This window comes from Chanos chanos, chromosome 9 (assembly GCF_902362185.1).
Source record: "Chanos chanos chromosome 9, fChaCha1.1, whole genome shotgun sequence".
NCBI lineage: Eukaryota > Metazoa > Chordata > Actinopteri > Gonorynchiformes > Chanidae > Chanos > Chanos chanos.
Window position 1 is genome coordinate 9,477,399 of NC_044503.1, and position 19,315 is coordinate 9,496,713.

At 39.7% G+C, this 19,315-nt stretch overlaps 3 protein-coding genes across 6 annotated transcripts; 1 reads left to right on the forward strand and 2 right to left on the reverse strand.

Moving 5' to 3' along the window:
* Positions 1-1,244: 1,244 nt before the first annotated feature.
* On the forward strand, positions 1,245-2,408 carry gpr173 (G protein-coupled receptor 173). The gene has a single exon (XM_030784990.1). The coding sequence runs from the start codon at positions 1,245-1,247 to the stop codon at positions 2,406-2,408; it is 1,164 nt and encodes a 387-aa protein (XP_030640850.1).
* A 7,430-nt stretch (positions 2,409-9,838) lies between these two features.
* On the reverse strand, positions 9,839-12,449 carry suv39h1a (SUV39H1 histone lysine methyltransferase a). 4 transcript variants are annotated; one of them, XM_030784649.1, is made up of 6 exons: positions 12,431-12,449; positions 11,989-12,126; positions 11,107-11,783; positions 10,658-10,804; positions 10,262-10,391; positions 9,839-10,010 (listed from the first exon to the last, which is right to left on the reverse strand). In XM_030784649.1, exons 1-6 carry the CDS (start codon positions 12,447-12,449, stop codon positions 9,877-9,879), a joined length of 1,245 nt encoding a protein of 414 aa, XP_030640509.1. In that variant the 3' UTR covers positions 9,839-9,876. The 4 variants fall into 4 exon arrangements, with proteins under 4 accessions (XP_030640509.1, XP_030640510.1, XP_030640508.1 ...); XM_030784650.1 differs by having other exon boundaries at positions 11,107-11,766; positions 11,981-12,126; XM_030784648.1 differs by having other exon boundaries at positions 11,107-11,770; positions 11,967-12,126.
* A 678-nt stretch (positions 12,450-13,127) lies between these two features.
* On the reverse strand, positions 13,128-18,238 carry LOC115821858 (organic solute transporter subunit alpha). Its single transcript, XM_030785643.1, has 7 exons — positions 18,169-18,238; positions 17,737-17,888; positions 15,142-15,215; positions 14,726-14,881; positions 14,464-14,575; positions 14,060-14,312; positions 13,128-13,771 (listed from the first exon to the last, which is right to left on the reverse strand). Exons 1-7 carry the CDS (start codon positions 18,236-18,238, stop codon positions 13,338-13,340), a joined length of 1,251 nt encoding a protein of 416 aa, XP_030641503.1. The 3' UTR covers positions 13,128-13,337.
* Between the last annotated feature and the right edge of the window lie 1,077 nt (positions 18,239-19,315).

The following is a 19,315-nucleotide window of genomic DNA, read 5'->3' on the forward strand; positions in this document are numbered from 1 at the left end:
AGGAGAAGATGTTCCCCAGCATGCAACAGCAGATGCTTATGGGAGCACTGGTTCACATGTTCAGGAAACCATTTATTGATTTCTGTTTACAGGAAATGGATAATAATTGGCAGGATTTTTACAAACAAGTCAGACATGTTTCTCTTTTGATTCAAATTCAAAACTAAACCGTAAAACTGTATATAATGGATGGCTTAAAATCCTGCAAGTAAAGTATTTTGGTAAAGTATTTCAGCCCGGTACTTTGCGGAAACAGATTGAAGACAGATCAATCAATGCAAATCAATGTTAGAAAAAAATAACAGTTTGTCACTTGTCTCTTTAAATTCCCCTCTGACACACTTAATAAAGTTGGTATTTATTCAAGACATCAGAGCTAATTTAAAGAGGCCAGGTGTTAGTTACAGTTTACAGAGTCAAAATCCCATACTATCTATTTGTGTTGTAGTACTTCACAAAAACAGGATATGGTCTTCTTATTGCTCTTACAGACTTGCATGTCTTTCATTAAAAACAACTGGTGCACAGCAAAATGTCAACAGCAAAATTTGTGATCAATAACTCAATCAATTTAAATTTCACCTTAGGTGACCTAAAAGAATCCACTCACACACATACACTCACACACACAAAAAAACTATGCCAGGTTCCTAGTACAGAATCATCAAATTATATACATTCAAAATGTGTATAATTTTAGAGTTTTAGTATAATTTTAATGTTAGTAACTAATCACAGCAGTAATAAATGATCATACGTTTTAATGATTATCAAATGTATTCAATAATTGTTTATGCTTGTGGATTAGACAAATGCACATAAAGAGTTGTCCAGGGTTAATTAATATTTTCAGTGGATCTTCGTTCAGAGTGAAGGTCAGCCCTATACAGAAATCAGCCCTTGTCTGATCATCTTTAGTCACTCCCAGTAACACCTGAGTGCAGATGTAATACTGCTTGTTTTTCATCACAGGTGGAGTGGTTGGAAAGAGAAGAGGCAGTTTTGAAGGAAGCGCCAGAGCAGACTGTGTAAAATGGGGCAATGCAGAATGAAGTTCTCTGGTTTCATGTGAGAACACAAAGAGAGGCAACCACGAGGACGGACGAAAGCTCAGCCGGAGGAGGAGGAGGAGGAGGAGGGAGAGGGAGAGGGAGAGGAGGAGGAGGAGGAGGAGGAGGTGGAGGAGAGGAAAACAGAGAAGTTGGCCCCACAGGAAAAGAGGGCGTGAAAAGGGAACAAACGACATGGCCAATGGAAATGAGAGTAGTGATGGGCCTGGCAGTCCCCTGGCAGCTGTGGTGGCCACCACAGGGAGCATGGTTGGTGGGGGGCCCTCCTCAGCCGTATCCACCTATGTCAAGCTGGTCCTTCTTGGACTGATCATCTGCATCAGCCTAGTTGGCAATTTGGTGGTTTCCTTGTTGGTCCTACGTGATAGAGCCCTCCATAAGGCTCCTTACTACTTCCTACTGGACCTATGCCTGGCCGACACTATCCGCTCAGCAGTTTGCTTCCCCTTTGTGCTGGTCTCCATTAAGAATGGCTCTGCTTGGACGTACAGTGTGCTTAGCTGCAAGGTGGTGGCCTTCATGGCCGTGCTGTTCTGCTTCCACGCCGCTTTCATGCTCTTCTGCATTAGCGTCACGCGCTACATGGCCATAGCTCACCATCGTTTCTATTCCAAGCGCATGACTTTTTGGACCTGTGTGGCTGTGGTATGCATGGTATGGACGCTGTCTGTTGCCATGGCATTCCCACCAGTTTTTGACGTGGGCACTTACAAGTTCATCCGCGAGGAGGACCAATGCATCTTTGAGCATCGCTACTTCAAAGCCAATGACACATTGGGCTTCATGCTGATGCTGGCTGTGTTAATCCTGGCCACTCACGTGGTCTATATGAAGCTCCTGCTCTTTGAATACAAGCACCGGAAGATGAAGCCTGTCCAGATGGTCCCAGCCATCAGCCAAAACTGGACCTTCCATGGGCCTGGAGCCACCGGTCAGGCAGCAGCCAACTGGATCGCGGGATTCGGACGAGGGCCCATGCCACCCACTCTTCTGGGGATCAGGCAGAACTTGCACAACCAGAACCGCCGCCTGCTGGGCATGGAGGAGTTCAAGGCTGAGAAGCAGCTTGGCAGGATGTTCTATGTGATCACTCTGTTTTTCTTGGTGCTGTGGTCGCCATACATTGTGGCCTGCTACTGGCGGGTCTTTGTGAAGGCTTGCACTATTCCGCACCGGTACCTCTCCACCACGGTTTGGATGAGCTTTGCCCAGGCTGGGGTCAACCCCATAATCTGCTTCTTCCTCAACAAGGACCTGAAGAAGGGCCTGCTGGCTCATCTGCCTCCCTGTTGTAGAACTAAACCTCAATTGCCCCGCGAGCCTTACTGTGTCATGTGAAGACAAATGTTGTTCCTCTTAATTTATTTTTATTGTAGTATTTTTTTTTTTCTTCTCTGTTTCGTTGAGTGATGCCAGGTGGACAGTAAGGGGATTTTGTGTGGTATTTAGAAAATGGGGCATAAGGGACTTTTTGAGTTGTGGCCTTTGATTCAATGCAAGATGCTTTAAAAAAAAAAAGATTGGGTGTTACAGTATGAGCATCTGCATTCACCTCAATGCTATATTTTCCATTTTATTTATTTATTTAATTAATTAATGAATTAGTTATTTATTTTGGGGTGGGAGTGAACTAACCAGGAAAGGGGTTCTGAGTTAGAATGCTACATTCAGTTTGATCAAAGGCTGATGGAGGAGTGTTACTTCCTATCAAAAGCATGTGGTTGCGGTCATTTTTAAACAAGAGGAGATGCATCACAAAAATCCAACTGTTGTTAACTTTAAACTTGAATGTATGACTACAGTATAGTATCACAGATCGATAAATGCCAATGATTCTTAAACTTAATAATTTAACCTCTGAATTTGGGAAAGTACTAGCTGGTTACATGGGAGTGTTTTCTGTCATACTTTTTTCAAGCATCCTAAAATCTGATATATTTTGGGGGAGGGGAATCATCAGCTAAAAGAATACATTCAGACAGAAGAAAAGACCCTTTCCAGGCAGTAATTTATATTACTGTACATATTATGTGAGCCAAAAATTTATTGATAATTTGAATGCATGTGTGTAATCTTACCTAAGTGAAGCAAACAGAGATTTCTGAGTGCTAGGGGACAGCCCATGGTCTGAGCATTTCAGAAAGCTGCAGTGGTCAAATAATTAGATACTTTATGCTGATTACAGGTGTGACCAAGCAGAAATTAGTCATATTCACTGTCCATGCAGCATGCGCAGTGAATGGAACATGAAAAAAAAAAGATCCAGATCAAATAGTCTTCATCTACTTGAATTGAAGGCATCAGTGACACTATAGCATTGGGAGAAATAATGGTGTTGAATGGTCTAGAGCAATGTCAGTCATTTGTCTTAAATCACTGTAATTATTAACACTGTTGCTGCATTGACTTTTTGTGTCAATTTATGTCCTCTCAAATCTGTTTACATATTCGTTTCAACAAATGAAGAAAAAATACCCTCAATTTTATTGCACAACCTGACTAAAGCCCTTATAACATGAATTTGGCAGCAGGCTGGTAATAAACACTGAGTTAAGTGGTTACAATACAATGAATTAAGCCTAAAACCATACGTTTTACGATTGTCCTGTATAACTTCATTTGATTAAAAAAAAAAAATGAAAGGAAAGGCTTTAGTAATAGGAAACATTGAAAAAAAAAATTTCCCTCAAGAGAGCCGTAGTACAGCAAGTTTTTGATGTGACACTGTTTCCAAAAGTCATCATAAGCATTGGCTGTTCTTAAACTACAGTTATCACATGTAGGTTCCATCATTGTATGGCAAACTGAATATTGATTGTTGGTTTCAGATCACTGAATGAAGACAATGAATACCCGGTGACGTTGTCTACATCTGTCTGAATGACCTAATTGAATGTTGCAGTATATCGTGGTTACAGTTATTGAATTATTTCAATTGCATTTGCATATCAGACAAATATAAAATTCAGAGAACACCTTGATCTCTGGGCATACTAAACCTCACGCAGTTGCTAGTATTTGATCATTTCTTCGGACATAGCAAGATAGCTCAGTTGTCTAGGTGCAATGAGACTGAGTTATGGATATTCACAGAACAGAGTAGTCCATGTCCATAATGCGTGGTTAAGCTGTCATACAATGTAGTAAAAGACTTTTCTGGGTCTTCAAGAGGTCTTTTGAGAAGGAGAGGAGGATGCTGGGATACCAAGATAGCTCAGACAGATTTAAAAACCCTCTCTTGATTGGCTTGTCTGTAGTTTAAACAATAAAGAAAAAAAGGAAAAGAAAAAAAAAGTTTCATTGGCAAAGAAGTTATATCAAACAAGAGTTTGTGATAGAAAGACGAATGTTTTGATATTTGTAGTTATTCTGTAAGGAGAGTAGCTATTATTCAGTGAACTGAATGGAGGACTTGAAGAACAGAGGCAAAAATCTGCCTGATAATATTTTGCACACAACATGAAGAATTGTTGATCAGTGAATTGTTTTTCTCTGGCATTGCGCTGACTTGAAATGGAATGGTGACTGATGTAGGCTGGGACACAGAGATTGTAATATTAAAGTGAATGTTGCAGAGGGCAGGAGGAACTTGATATCTCTTTAAAAGGTAGACACATGATTCATAGGGATGTTCTCACTCTTTTCTGCACCTGTAATTTCAAAAGAAAAACAATAATGGCAGCGTTAGCAAGTATTCAAAACAACAACAACAACAATGACAAAAGCAACACAATATTCTATTCTGTAATCTGCATTTATGGCCTTATTCCACGTTCAAGGTTTGGTGTTATCGATGCAAGAGATCTGAAAGATAAATGCCTCTAAACATCGAGAAATCATACAAACACAGCACTGTGTATTTGTTGACTTTTGGAGGACACATTTCTCTCACCTTCACAACCCTACAAACTGAAGTCAAGAAGGTTGAATTGTTGGAGGGATCGATATAACTGAAAATATGTTGCCAAATTGTGACACAGGAGTGTACAATTTTGCACAGTGAAACAAGGAGACTTGAATTTAAAAAAAAAAAAAAGAAAAAAAAAACTGATTTCCCATGGAATTAAAAAGAACTTCCTGGATTCTTGTGGATTTCTTTGAGACTTTTTTTCTCCTATCTTTTGGGGGTAAAGAGTGAGAATGATGGTTGAGTATTGTGTATTCATCTGTGAAAAGGAATGGAAAAAGAAAAAAAAAAACATGGTTTGGGTTGGTGTTTGGGAGGGAGGGTCTGGGTGGGTTTAGGGAGTGATTTTGTAATGAGCAAAAATGCCTGTTAGAACGTTTTTAGTTGCTTCAGGCATCCTATCTTTTGTAAATTAACTGTGACCTCTGTGCTATTTAATGTGTATTATATGGAAAATGGACATAATTCAAATGTGGGGAGGGAGGGAGGGGGGGGGGGGCTCTTGATCATCAAATTTTTACCACGCATGTGTGTGTGTGTGTTTACTTTAGTATGAATGTGTGTATGTGAAGAGAAGGCATGGTGGAAAGACCCACAGTAGACTTGTGGGGAAAAGTGTGGCCAGAGACACATGGCCATGTCAGATGTCACTCCTTCAGTTGATCAACAAGATATTTTATCCAACAAAGTATCGGTAATACCCATCAATGCATAATACACTTTAAAACATGGGGTCAGAAACCATTCACAAATCATACAAGTGACAGTATTTGATAGGATGTAACAACATTATGATAGAATCCTTTGCAGAGAAAGCTGATATAGTCTCGCCTTCTAAATTACATCAGCCTTAACACAAAGCTCATTGATTTTTTTTTTCTATCTGTGTTTTTGCCCAGCAATTCCACTGTTTGAGTTCATGTGACACTATCTGGAACTTAAACAGAAATTCTAGTCCCCATTGGGAACTTAAGGTGCCAGCAATATGAGGATTCACCTGTTACACAAACTCTGACAGAATTTGAGAAGCTTTATTGAAATATCTACAAATTAAGTAGCTGTCTCTCATTGTCTGCCAATTACATTATTACAGTTATAGTTGAGAGTAAATGCAAGGACAACTGAAATGCAAATCATCTGAGAAAAGCATAGCATACAAATGAATGCTAAGACATAGCCCTTGCCCCGGGTCTTAAACAGGAATAACGCTAGCATTGCCTTAACTTGATGAAGTTTATATTTATGATTTAGCATGCAATTCTACCAACAACGTAGATATCGATGATGAATCCAAATTTGACAGCAGTTTTATATTTCCAATAGATGAATTCTGATTGGACTTTTTTTTCCAATAGCACATTCAAGAAAGTGAATTAATACTGATTGTTTTCCTGTTCATTCAAAAATGGGTTTAAAAATAGGTTTGTTTAAACAAACAGTTATAAACGAGACTGTACTGAACATATTTTTTTTTCTCTCATTGCCAACAGATCATTCAGCCATTGCTGAATTCTTGAAAATGCTGATGAGTAATTATAGAAGGCTTTTACGGGGCGCTGGCGTAAATTCCTCTGAACTCTTCATATGACTCTAAATTAGATAAATTGAGAAACATATTTTGTTTGTCTGAAATAAAGGAAAGTCTATATTTTTGATGATGATCATGAAGTCGCGTAAATATCATAACTGTTGCTTGGGTGATGACTCAAAAAGGTTTGACTGAATCTCTTTTACTTGAGATATGTAAAACATAAAACAATATTTCGCTCATCATTTCATCTCAGGATACGCCTCTCTATTTGACTAAAAAATGTCACAACATAGTCTTGATTAAACGAACACATACGTTGAATTGAATCATTGAAAACATGTATAGGCTCTCATATTTGTTATTATTTATACTAAGTGTTAATTTAAGTTCAAAATGTACATGTAATGTTTCTACATACACATTCTAAGGTTGTGCACAAAGTGGTACTATTCTCTGATGCTAAAATTCATTCAAGTGTATGTTTGGTTTGCAAGAAACATGCAAGGATACATACAAAAAGCCACTTGCCACATAAGGCTTATAAAAAAAAAGCAATACACACTGCAGCAAAATCAATGCATGAAATGGTCTGTAATTCTCACAGTTGATCAATCTGGAGTGACATTTTTCATGGCTGCGTAGTGTAAAGGAGGAGAAATACATAAAAATGAGACATGAAAGTTGGCTTTAAGATTCAGATATCTTGTTCTGTAAATTAAAGGGGGGAACCTTTTTCCAACACAACAATAAAAGTTTACTTTTGTTGCGTTTCTGACTGTTAACGTGGTGTATGTTCAATTCAAAGGAATAACTGAAATCAGCTGACTTTGTCAAATACTTCACATCAAAAAAAAAAAAAAAAAAAAAAAGAGCTTATGGCTGGAAAATAGTCATTTCTAGCTTTCCTATAAAGCTGGAAATCAATAAAAGCATGTGGGTGCAATATGGCGAATGTCGAGATTTTTATCTACTGTTCGAGTTTCCGAGAAGAAGCTGTAATGAAGAGCCCTAAGCATTACACCAGCCTATGCAACACATGCCAACAATAAATTCTAATCTCGTGTATTACAAATACAGAAATTATTCTTTAAATTCAGTTTGAAGCCCTGTTTCTTAGGTTCTTTGGATGAATGTACTGTGAGTCATAAGTATGCAAAGCCAACCCATATTCAGAAACTAGGGAAGGCTTCGCCAGAGGGGCTTTCTACACGCAGATCACAGATAAGAGGTCTTTGATGTCAGGCATTTTCTGATCCTTGTTCTTAGGTTTCTTCATAAAAGTGTGTATGCCATTTTGTCGAGACAGACACCTGGAGTTCACAGAGCGATAGATTAAGAACACCTAGCATCTGGCCTTAATCTGCCTTCAGTAGCTGTTTACGTCTAGACAAGAGGCCTACAGTGAATCTGCAGAAAGCACTAGATAATCTAAGCTCAAAGCTGAGGCACAAAGTATTACATTTGTTCCCAGGAACGGTTTGACAAGTTAAACTGTAGACTTTAGTTAGTGTGCGCGGCTCTCACGTTGTCAAACTTTAGCCTACCACACGTCGCTAGCACTTTGAAGGAGGGTTTTTCCATTAAACAAGTGTTTCTGATTTAATATGTGAGATGACTTTTTCAACGGATACTAGTAAAGCACCAGACAGCTTGTAACAAAGGCAAAATCAAAGAGTTCATTAATTGCTCTGTAACCATCCAGCCCTGAAGTGGCTGCCAGGGTTCAGTGGGTAAACACTACTGCCATCTGTATAGGGTTGTGCTCTGATTCCTTAGCCCCTTGTGTTTCCCACTCTGTGCTTAGGGAGCCCTGATCCACTATAAATCCACTCAATCCAATAAAGGCCCAGGCAAGACCCGTGCTAACCCTGAGCCATGGCCACGTCACGCCATTTCCGTAGCCAGTGCTTATTGAGGAGAAGGGGGGAGGGAGGGAGGGAGGAGAGAGAGAGAGAGAGAGAGAGAGAGAGAGAGAGAGAGAGAGATATGGAGGTAGGAACTGTGGAGATGCTTGATTTGAGCTGCGTAACCTTCTGAATGAGAACTTAAGCTGGCCATTTGACCTAAGCGGAGGATTTAGGCCAGTAAACATCTGACTCATTCTAGAAGAAGCAATCCAAAACATGGGGCAGGGCAGCATGCTGTCTACTGAAGATCAGACAAGAAGAACAATAACTATCAAGAGAGCCTGCATGTTTTAACACTTATCACTATGCTAAACTGATCTTTGTCATACACCATATAATTATATTATCTGTCAGCAATTCTGGCCATTAAACTAGAATTTGACAGGTCAAAACATTTAAACCTTTAGAATGGATAACCATAAACTGGAAAGTAAAACACAGAGCTGAATGAGCGGAATACAACTGCACCATCTGGTGGACAGCACGCGTTTAACATGGATGTAAACCACATCACCCCAGTAACCCAAAGCGATGAAAAAGAGAGAGAGAGAGAGAGAGAGAGAGAGAGAGAGAGAACACACTAAAAGTGTATTTAATGAGGACATCTCCATCACATTAAATTTGTGTAACCATTTTATTTACATCTTCTAGTCAGCGTATAAAGTCATGTTTTAATAAAATTGCCTGGAATAAAATGGAAAAAGAGGCAAGAAACCATTTAGAGGCACTGCAAATGCTATCAAAACGTTGAAGACAGCGGCCAAGGATGAATGAACAGAGACAAAACAAGCACATGAAATATAGAGAGATTAATGAAAAGAGAGAGAAGAAGCAGCTCTATGAGGAGCTGGCTGATATATACCATCTAGCATAACCCTAGAAGATAACAACATCACGTCCTGAAGGTTTGAAAAGTTCATGAGCAGAAAACAAGTCAAAAAGAAAATGGCTATGATAAGGCCAACACAGAACAAACAAATGTTCTGCCACAAAATATTCACAGGTTTAACAGTCTAGCCTGAGAGATGCGAAACTGACAGTTCACTGAATGTGCAGTTCTCCTGTAAAAACCATTTTAGAACTGACACTCAGGAGTAAATGACTATATTTAAATACATTTAAAATTAACGCATGAAACAAATCCTGAGATTACAAAAAGCTCTTTTAAACAGTCACAGGAACAACGGGTGAAAATTTGAATCGGGCTTATCGCACGATCTTAAAAGACATCAAAGAAGGCTCATTAAATGTTTCTGACTCAGGTCATTTGCATTTGCAAGCGCAAACCGTTAAAGTCTGTAAAAACGAGGAAAGATATAAAAACATCCATTTAATTTAAAACAATGATCAAAAGATCAAGTAAACAAACAGATGAAATCAAGTAACTAAATACATATCAACAGTCATACAACGGAAATATAAAAACCCCTGTGCTTTCCTACAAAACTCTAAACACCTGTTCTAAAACAAATACTTTCGGCAGTTCTCAGCTCCACATTTGCATTCCATCCGAATCGGTTTCATGGGTGAGCTGTGTAAACCAGCCAGACTAAAATTGGAGTCCATTTTTGCGCTCTCTGCATCCAGTGGATCAACTGAAACAAAGTTAAAGCGTGTCAGAAAAAGTGAATTAAGACTTTGACTTGAAACTGAAGTTAATACTCGGGGGAAAGTACATTTCTATGGCATGGTTGGGCAGATGCAATATAGAAATAATGGCAATACTATAAACAAGTTGATCAATATTTTCGATTTCTCCTTTCCTGGCCACACAAATGCCCCTAACATCAGGTATTTTCACTAGATACAGCTATATTATATAGAAAAGTGTACTGTACAGACTTACTCTGCATTTTGTAGTCGAAAGTGAGCTCTTCTCCTGCTTTAATTGCGCGCGTTGAAAACAATGCTATCCTGGGTAGGCGCTCGTCCACATTGTCGATGAAAACATTATATACCTGCAAGTTCGGGTCACACTGGAAAAAAGTGCAAGATGTGGCGTTAAAAATAGAGATAAAAAAAAAGACATCATCAGGCCCTATGCTTTTGAAAAAAAAAGGGGAAATTTGGACTCATGTTCTATGTTTCAGCTGACGTGCAAGTACGATGCCAGCTCATAGAACTTATGATCTGAAACTATTCTCACAGTTTTGGAAAACATGTGGCTCTATCGTCACATTGTGCTTCTCGATGTGTTTAATACAAAGCTGACCAAAAATCACAAGAATTAGATCCCACTCACACTGTGGTTGACAAAGTGGGAGATGTTGCCATAGCGACCTGCGTCCACAGTGTACACATCCTCTACATAGTCCAGGTCAAACAGGTAGGTAGCTCCCTGCCGATCATAGATCTCACCACGTCTCTCAGCCTCCTCTGTTGTGATGATCTGTGAAAAGCAACAATAAAAGTTTACAACAATTACCCTTAACGCTGTTACCACTAATTCCCATCTGTCCAAACAGCAATTCTGGCTATGCATCCTAAAAAAGATATAAAAAAAAAAAAAGTCCAGTGTTTCAAGTTTACATTCTTTAATCCTGCCACTATATTAAACAGTACCTAACTTTGGATTAGAAGTCTTTGTGAAATGGACCTTTAAAAAACTGGTCTCAGACCATAGTTTTAAAAGACTGCTAATATAATTCAAGTACTTTTTTTTTTTAAAAGACCTTTAAATAAAAGTAACACCTCTCCAAGGTACTCCATGACGAAGGCCTTCTTGGGGATGCGTTCCAAGGTCCGCACGCCCCAGCCACGCCCGTTGGCTGTCCTGAAGATGCACAAGTTGTACTGAATGCCCCTCTGCACAATCCTGTTGGCACAGTCTGGCCCACAAAGGCAGCGAGAATTACATTCATAGATGGGCTTGCCTGGGCGGAGACGGACGAGGCCCCTGTCTGTATAGGCCAGACGGTGCTGGAAAGCCCCTGGACAGCAGCCTTTTACAGGGTGACCCAGGCAGTCCTCACACTCACAACCCACCGTCACCTGGTTGATCTCCATCCCCTCCCCCACCTTGTAGTCACTGATGTAGACAAAGTCTTTGGGTGGTCCCTCTAAGTCGACCTCATTTATTACAGAAATATGGCCTTTGTGCCTGCTGGTCTGATTGAGAAGGGCCTCCCAGTGTTTGAGCCTGACTCGCTGTTTGGCCTTCTGCAACACGAAAGAGGCAACATCACTGTCCAGTGCCGTAAGATCTCGGTGATTCTTCACCTTGGCCAGTGCTTCTTCCGTGTCTCTGAAGAACTGCCTCAACAATTTGGGGCATTTCAAGTTTCTCCGTGACTCCCATGTATTCTCAGACTCGGAGTAGCCCTTCCATTTCACCAAGAAGTACTCACGGCCCTGAGTAAGAATACGTCACACCAGTAACAGTAACAGCAATTTATAAACTGCTTTGGAGAGTGACCATATAACCAATTTAAGTTGTACATATTTGATACCTATTAGGCAGACACCAATTCACACAAGTAGAACATAAACATCTCACTGCCACCCAAATGCCTCTGATCGAAGGTATGCACATAAGTTAGTTTAGTTTTCATCTTTGCTCACTCACCTTAACTTTTTTATAGTTACAAAGGTACTCAACCTCAAAGTCATTAAAGTTGCTTTTCGTCACAGCTAACTGCTTGCAAACAAGTTTCTGTCTCCGGCACAGTGCTTGCAGATCTTCCAACGACAGCTTACAAGCAACACTGCAAACTTCGAAGACAGGCAAAGGACCACACTGTACTGAGCAAACTAAACCAGCTCGTTATATTGTTAATGTCTTGAAGTCACTGACAGTCCATTGCAGTTGTCTTACAAGTAGCTCCCAAGAAAAGTTAAGTAAAAGAAAGTTGACAAGCAATTAAGTTGTACCGATAACTCAAAAGGAAATGAGCGCTATTCATGTCAAAGAGAACTGTAAGGTTATGTTTTCATTAACCTATTCACGTCCTCCGCAATCCAGTTGTTCCGTTTTCTACTTCAACAAACGTTCGAAATCGTGACACACTTCTCCTACCTTTCAAATTTTTAGCCATGTTTTCCCCTTGTGCCAAAGATAGATAAGATCAACAGGAAAAAGGAAGTTAAGATCGCGTGTCGATGATTGGTTGAGATGTTGCTGGGAGCACAACCTGCAACAGTTATTGGTCAGTCTTCCTGCAGGGGAGTGGATGGATTGGATGGAATGATTCTGCACAAGTGACGACTCAGTCAAATTATTGAGGACCGCATGTGCGTGTTAGAGCTTACACATGCTTTGATCTGTCGCGCGGAAGAACTCACCAACCTCTCCAGAGCTATTCCTAAATAGACCTCTATACTTTTCAAATGATCTCAGCTGATATTTTGATGTTGGTAAATGACTGAATGTTGTAAATGAATTACGGGAAACACTTTATTTTATTTTCCATTTTCTCATTTTTATCATTGTTGTAATTATTACAATCGCAAATAACAAAAAAGCACGCTTTGTACAGTCAGGGGTTAAAATATTTTTGATACTGATGATTTAGTTATTTAGCTATGATGTATCAAAAAGGAATTATGTTGAGAATAAATACATCACAGATATAGATTTGCCTATATAGCAATATTTTACTGGATTATGTCCTAAAATGCTCCTTTTCTGCATCGTATAAATAAATTGATATTGTGTTAGTGATATGTATCACTAGATGAAAGAAAAATGGCACTAACGCTGGCTTTTTAAATGCTTTACATTTGGTCACATCTCTAATTTCCCAGCCCCTAACCTTCCAAGACTGTCAATAACTTAAAAGTTTACTTATGTTATGCTCTTCTACAGAATAAACTGTCTTTAGTTTTTGGGGCAGTGTACACAGTGCATGCTTGTTTGTGGTGATGCATGGACGCAAATGATATGACATGTCGTCTACATCTACAACACGCCTCACGCACCGTTGCTAGACAACAGTGACATCATTATTTTCAACATAGTTGATCTCAGCATTGACAGTTATTGTAGGCAGCTCCACAGATGTGCTCTCCTCAGACATTTTGGAGTTTGGAGGCTTTTCTGCAGTTCCCAATCCCTGAGATGTGGGTTGCAAAGGAAACGGGAAGCGATCCAGGGGGGCGTGTTCTATCCTGCAGAGGCTCTCCTCACTGTCACTATTGTAGCCCTGATTAGCAAACCACGGTTCCTCTGCGGTCCTGCTGAGCTGCACCGACAGGGGCACTTCGTCTTCCGTTTGAACCTCCTTTTCACACTGGCCTCTGCCAACCCCATCTTCTGCTCCACAGCCCTCCTCCACGCTGGGCTTCGCTTGGCGGAAGATGCTCCGGGCAAAGAGGCTGATGCAGAACATCTCCACAATCACTGCGTAGTGATATATCACTGGAAACAGGAGTGGCAGAGAAAGATTCAAACTCAAATCATGGGTCTGAACGTGTGATGACCTGTGACCACATACATAACCAGAATAACTGAAAGGTGAATCACCGTATATGTCTTAATGGAGTCTTTTCTTTGCCCCAGATTCAATTCATATCTAGAAATGATATTAATTATATTAAATTACATTCATTATATTAAATTACATTAATTATATAGTTAATTATGTTATTTAATTTGCACATTTGACAGTAACACACTGTGTTATACATTAACCTCAACGGGACTTACACTGGGAGCGCATGAGATCAGAGAAAGGAGGATGACAGGGGACGACTTTCAGGGCTCCCATTGTTTCCAGGATCCCATTTTGAAGTCCACACAACACCAAAACTACAATGATGCACACAAACTTCGCTCTGATCCGATAGCCATGCAGTGCTCTTTTGGTTGCTTTGTAAAACAGCAAGTGGCCATAGAAGGACAAAAATGTGGACACTCCTATGATTGCATTGACATACATGTTTGGATTTACTGAATCCACCTTAAGATGATGATGATGAGAGAGAGAGAGAGAGAGAGAGAAGAGTTAAAGGTAAGCAATTTATAACTTAAAATCAATGTATATGTGACCATAGATTTTGTGTGAAAATGCAATGCAGTTAACAGTGAGAGGGTAATGATTTCATACTCACATCTCCATAATCATACTGTTCATCTGTCCAGAGGACGAGAGTGAGAAAAAATAAGATGGTTCTAACAACCGACAGTTGAAGGACAGCAGCCATCATCCAAGCCAAGCTTGTCCTGAAACAAGCAGGATATAGACAAACTCACATCATTATCGCACTACACATACTACAACATTCACAGAATGAGCAGTCTCCACCTCCATGGTGAAAAACCACAGAATTCAGAACGTTATCTGTATTAAACTCAAGTGTGTTTTTGTCTGACCTCTTGATGGCTATCATGGGAAGGCAGCAGCAGAAGCAGCATGGGAAAGGATTTGGAGAAACCTGCTCTCCAGCCAGTACCTCCAACATTCTGGCCTTGCCCCCAAAAAAGTCTTCAATGAGACCCATAAACTTCAGTAGAGTGATGGAGTGGTATCTTGAGGGGCACAAAAGATATATTCAGTTAAACAAGGTGCTGTGTACCAACTGATGAAGACAGAGCCATGATTTAACTGGTACTCAGAGCATATGGTTAGTCTAATGTGATGACACTTGATGCTGCATGGTGTGCACAGCTCTTTACGGTAAAAGGGACAAACCAAAGAAGAGCACTGTAGTATATGATGTTTTACTGTATAAGACAGTAAAACCACAAAAAAGGAGTAAGTGATATTAAGAAAAAGGGGAAAAACTTACAAAGAAGCGACGAAATTACATAGTGACGAGGAACGGGGCACATAGAGCGCAATGATGGACGTAATCCCAAAGAACTGTTGGAGAGCCAAGAGTAAGGTTAATGTAAATATACAGTAATGGTTAAATATTGTACCAATCCCAATAAGTAGAGTTACAAATGCACGTCAAAGAGTTGCCATACCGGATACATGCCCAGTATCCACAGGTAGAGGCGTCTGCGTCTGGAGGAGGGTTCGTGCCTCAGGAAATAGCCCATCTCCTCCAGGAAAAGGGCTAGCAGAAGCACGGCCAACACCGCCGGAATGAGGAACAGCCAGAGATCATCCTTAATGACTGCACAGGGAGAACGTTCACACGATATCAAATCACTAATAACAAAAATCAATGCCAAACATTGCAACAACGTGTCTCTCCAAATATATTCTGCATACAATCACACGTGTCATATTTGTGCCCTCGCAAAAGAGCACTGTACTTTAGATAGGCAAGAAAAAAAAAAACCCCACTGATTTTCGCCTTAATGAGAAATAGTATCACATAATTGTTTTTGTTGTGTGTGTATGTGGCTTAAGAGCAATGAGAATATTGGCTGTGGTGTGCCTATCGCTCTTACCTTTGAAGAAGTCAGAGGACAAAAGGATCTCTGCCCCCATGTGGCTACAGTTGCCTCCTCTCCTGAACATCTTTTCACTCTTCAACTCTTCAGAAACACCAAGTCACTAAAGAGCCAATCTACAAATCTGATATTTTATCGCTGTTATTCCACAGAATTAACGTAGTTGTTCCTGCAACACATGCCCAGCTCACACCAGTCCTCTGTGCGGTCAGACCGATTGTTGCCAAACTAAAGGTATTACACGACACACACAAAAAAACCAAAAGATGATTAATCAACTCTATCATTATTATGATGATGCTTCATTCATATTCCTGACTTACCTCAGAACTGAACCATGGTCCTACAGGTGTGAGGCTTTGTTATATATTTGTAGTAATGCCGAAAAGAAAAACAATGAGCCAAGTGTGTTCTGCGCGAAGGTAGTGTCCTTTTTATCAGACTGACGTCTTCCTGAACTTAGAGGACATTAATGATTTACTAAACACAGGTGGATTCACAGGTAAAGGGCCAAGTCCATCCCACAGTTTGTCATCATACTCTTGTATCAGTTCACTGCCAGCTTTGATCCAAACAGGCTGCAAAACCAAACTAATTAAAAAAAAAAAAAAGCCATTTGCCATAATCTTCACATGGTGATACTGTTTTCTTAATAAAATAGATTACTTGGCAATGTCTCTGAATTGTTTTTATTTTGACAGTTGTAAAGTTTGTGATAATCAGCAAAATAACACTCATAAAGTAGGACACTGAAGCAGACTGAGAGATTTTGACAACAAGTGACTTATATGAACATATGAAAATTTAATAGAAAAATAACGTACATCTTCAGTAGCAAAACTAGGGTAGTGTATAACCAGAACGGAAAAATAAACGGATAAAGGAAACAAAACTGTCAAAGCATGCAAAAAAAAAAGAGAACAATATAGAAAGAAAGTATGAAACCAATAAGTAGGACACAATGTATACTCAAACCACAGCACTTAGCTTCATGATGTATGTTTTTTTCTTCTTCTTTCTTTTTTTTTTTTTTTTTTAAAGGTGCATCCTTTCTACACTGTCAAATATTCTGTTGCTATGGTTACCGATGTGATAGATAATCAATGCTGATCCAGAGGTCACATTACGCACAGATCAGGTTCTCTGGGTATGGCACATCATGTACAGTTTAAGGGTTCACTACTTCAAAAGGCAACAGTCAGAATAAAAACACTGCATTAGTGGTTCTGCAGGGGCATTGGTAACATCAGCAGAAGTCCAGTTAGCCCAGTTAGCATGGCATGGAGAGCCAGTGATCAGCTTCATCCACAAGGTCCTGTTTAGTCCCTTCTCGAAGGATAGATAACATGATTCTGCTTTCAGTTCATGATTGTGTCCTCGTTAAATAAGCAAATAGAAGACCCAGCAGCCCAAAGTCACCCAGTGACTGGCCCAGTTTAGTTCCGACCACTTCTGAATGGTATGACTGGCCATGTAACCCTGAGGAGCAAATGAGAAGGTAAGTTATGCAAATATTTTATAATAATAAAATCAAATCTGACAGACTTGTAGGCCAAATAGTCTAAGACACAAGGTAAGAGTGCCCCCTTAAGACCAAACAAGGCCAACCATTCAAATACTCTATACGTGAATTTAAACCAGGCCTGGTTTCTGTTAAATCTGTTAAAATATGCAGATCTGCATGAAAGTAAATATGAAAAAGTAAACAAGCTCTAACAGACTGAGAAAAAGATTCAGCTTTACAATAAATATCCTGCTGATCCGTGTTGTATTTGTATGTCGTGTCTCAGTTCTCACCTGCTCTCCATCCAAATTACATAGTGACGAGGAACGGGGCACATAGAGCGCAATGATGGACGTAATCCCAAAGAACTGTTGGAGAGCTAAGAGTAAGGTTAATGTAAATACACAGTAATGGTTAAATATTGTACCAATCCCAATAAGTAGAGTTACAAATGCACGTCAAAGAGTTGCCATACCGGATACATGCCCAGTATCCACAGGTAGAGGCGTCTGCGTCTGGAGGAGGGTTCGTGCCTCAGGAAATAGCCCATCTCCTCCAGGAAAAGGGCTAGCAGAAGCACGGCCAACACCGCCGGAATGAGGAACAGCCAGAGATCGTCCTTAATGACTGCACAGGGAGAACGTTCACACGATATCAAATCACTAATAACAAAAATCAATGCCAAACATTGCAACAACGTGTCTCTCCAAATATATACTGCATACAATCACACGTGTCATATTTGTGCCCTCGCAAAAGAGCACTGTACTTTAGATAGGCAAGAAAAAAAAACCCCCCACTGATTTTCGCCTTAACGAGAAATAGTATCACATAATTGTTTTTGTTGTGTGTGTATGTGGCTTAAGAGCAATGAGAATATTGGCTGTGGTGTTCCTATCGCCCTTACCTTTGAAGAACTCAGAGGACAAAAGGATCTCTGCCCCCATGTGGCTACAGTTGCCTCCTCTCCTGAACATCTTTTCACTCTTCAACTCTTCAGAAACACCAAGTCACTAAAGAGCCAATCTACAAATCTGATATTTTATCGCTGTTATTCCACAGAATTAACGTAGTTGTTCCTGCAACACATGCCCAGCTCACACCAGTCCTCTGTGCGGTCAGACCGATTGTTGCCAAACTAAAGGTATTACACGACACACACAAAAAAACCAAAAGATGATTAATCAACTCTATCATTATTATGATGATGCTTCATTCATATTCCTGACTTACCTCAGAACTGAACCATGGTCCTACAGGTGTGAGGCTTTGTTATATATTTGTAGTAATGCCGAAAAGAAAAACAATGAGCCAAGTGTGTTCTGCGCGAAGGTAGTGTCCTTTTTATCAGACTGACGTCTTCCTGAACTTAGAGGACATTAATGATTTACTAAACACAGGTGGATTCACAGGTAAAGGGCCAAGTCCATCCCACAGTTTGTCATCATACTCTTGTATCAGTTCATTGCCAGCTTTGACCCAAACAGGCCGCAAAACCAAACTAATTTAAAAAAAAAAAAGCCATTTGCCATAATCTTCACATGGTGATACTGTTCTCTTAATAAAATAGATTACTTGGCAATGTCTCTGAATTGTTTTTATTTTGACAGTTGTAAAGTTTGTGATAATCAGCAAAATAACACTCATAAAGTAGGACACTGAAGCAGACTGAGAGATTTTGACAACAAGTGACTTATATGAACATATGAAAATTTAATAGAAAAATAACGTACATCTTCAGTAGCAAAACTAGGGTAGTGTATAACCAGAACGGAAAAATAAACGGATAAAGGAAACAAAACTGTCAACGCATGCAAAAAAAAAAGAGAACAATATAGAAAGAAAGTATGAAACCAATAAGTAGGACACAATGTATACTCAAACCACAGCACTTAGCTTCATGATGTATGTTTTTTTTCTTCTTCTTTCTTTCTTTTTTTTTTTTTTTTTAAAGGTGCATCCTTTCTATACTGTCAAATATTCTGTTGCTATGGTTACCGATGTGATAGATAATCAATGCTGATCCAGCGGTGACATTACGCACAGATCAGGTT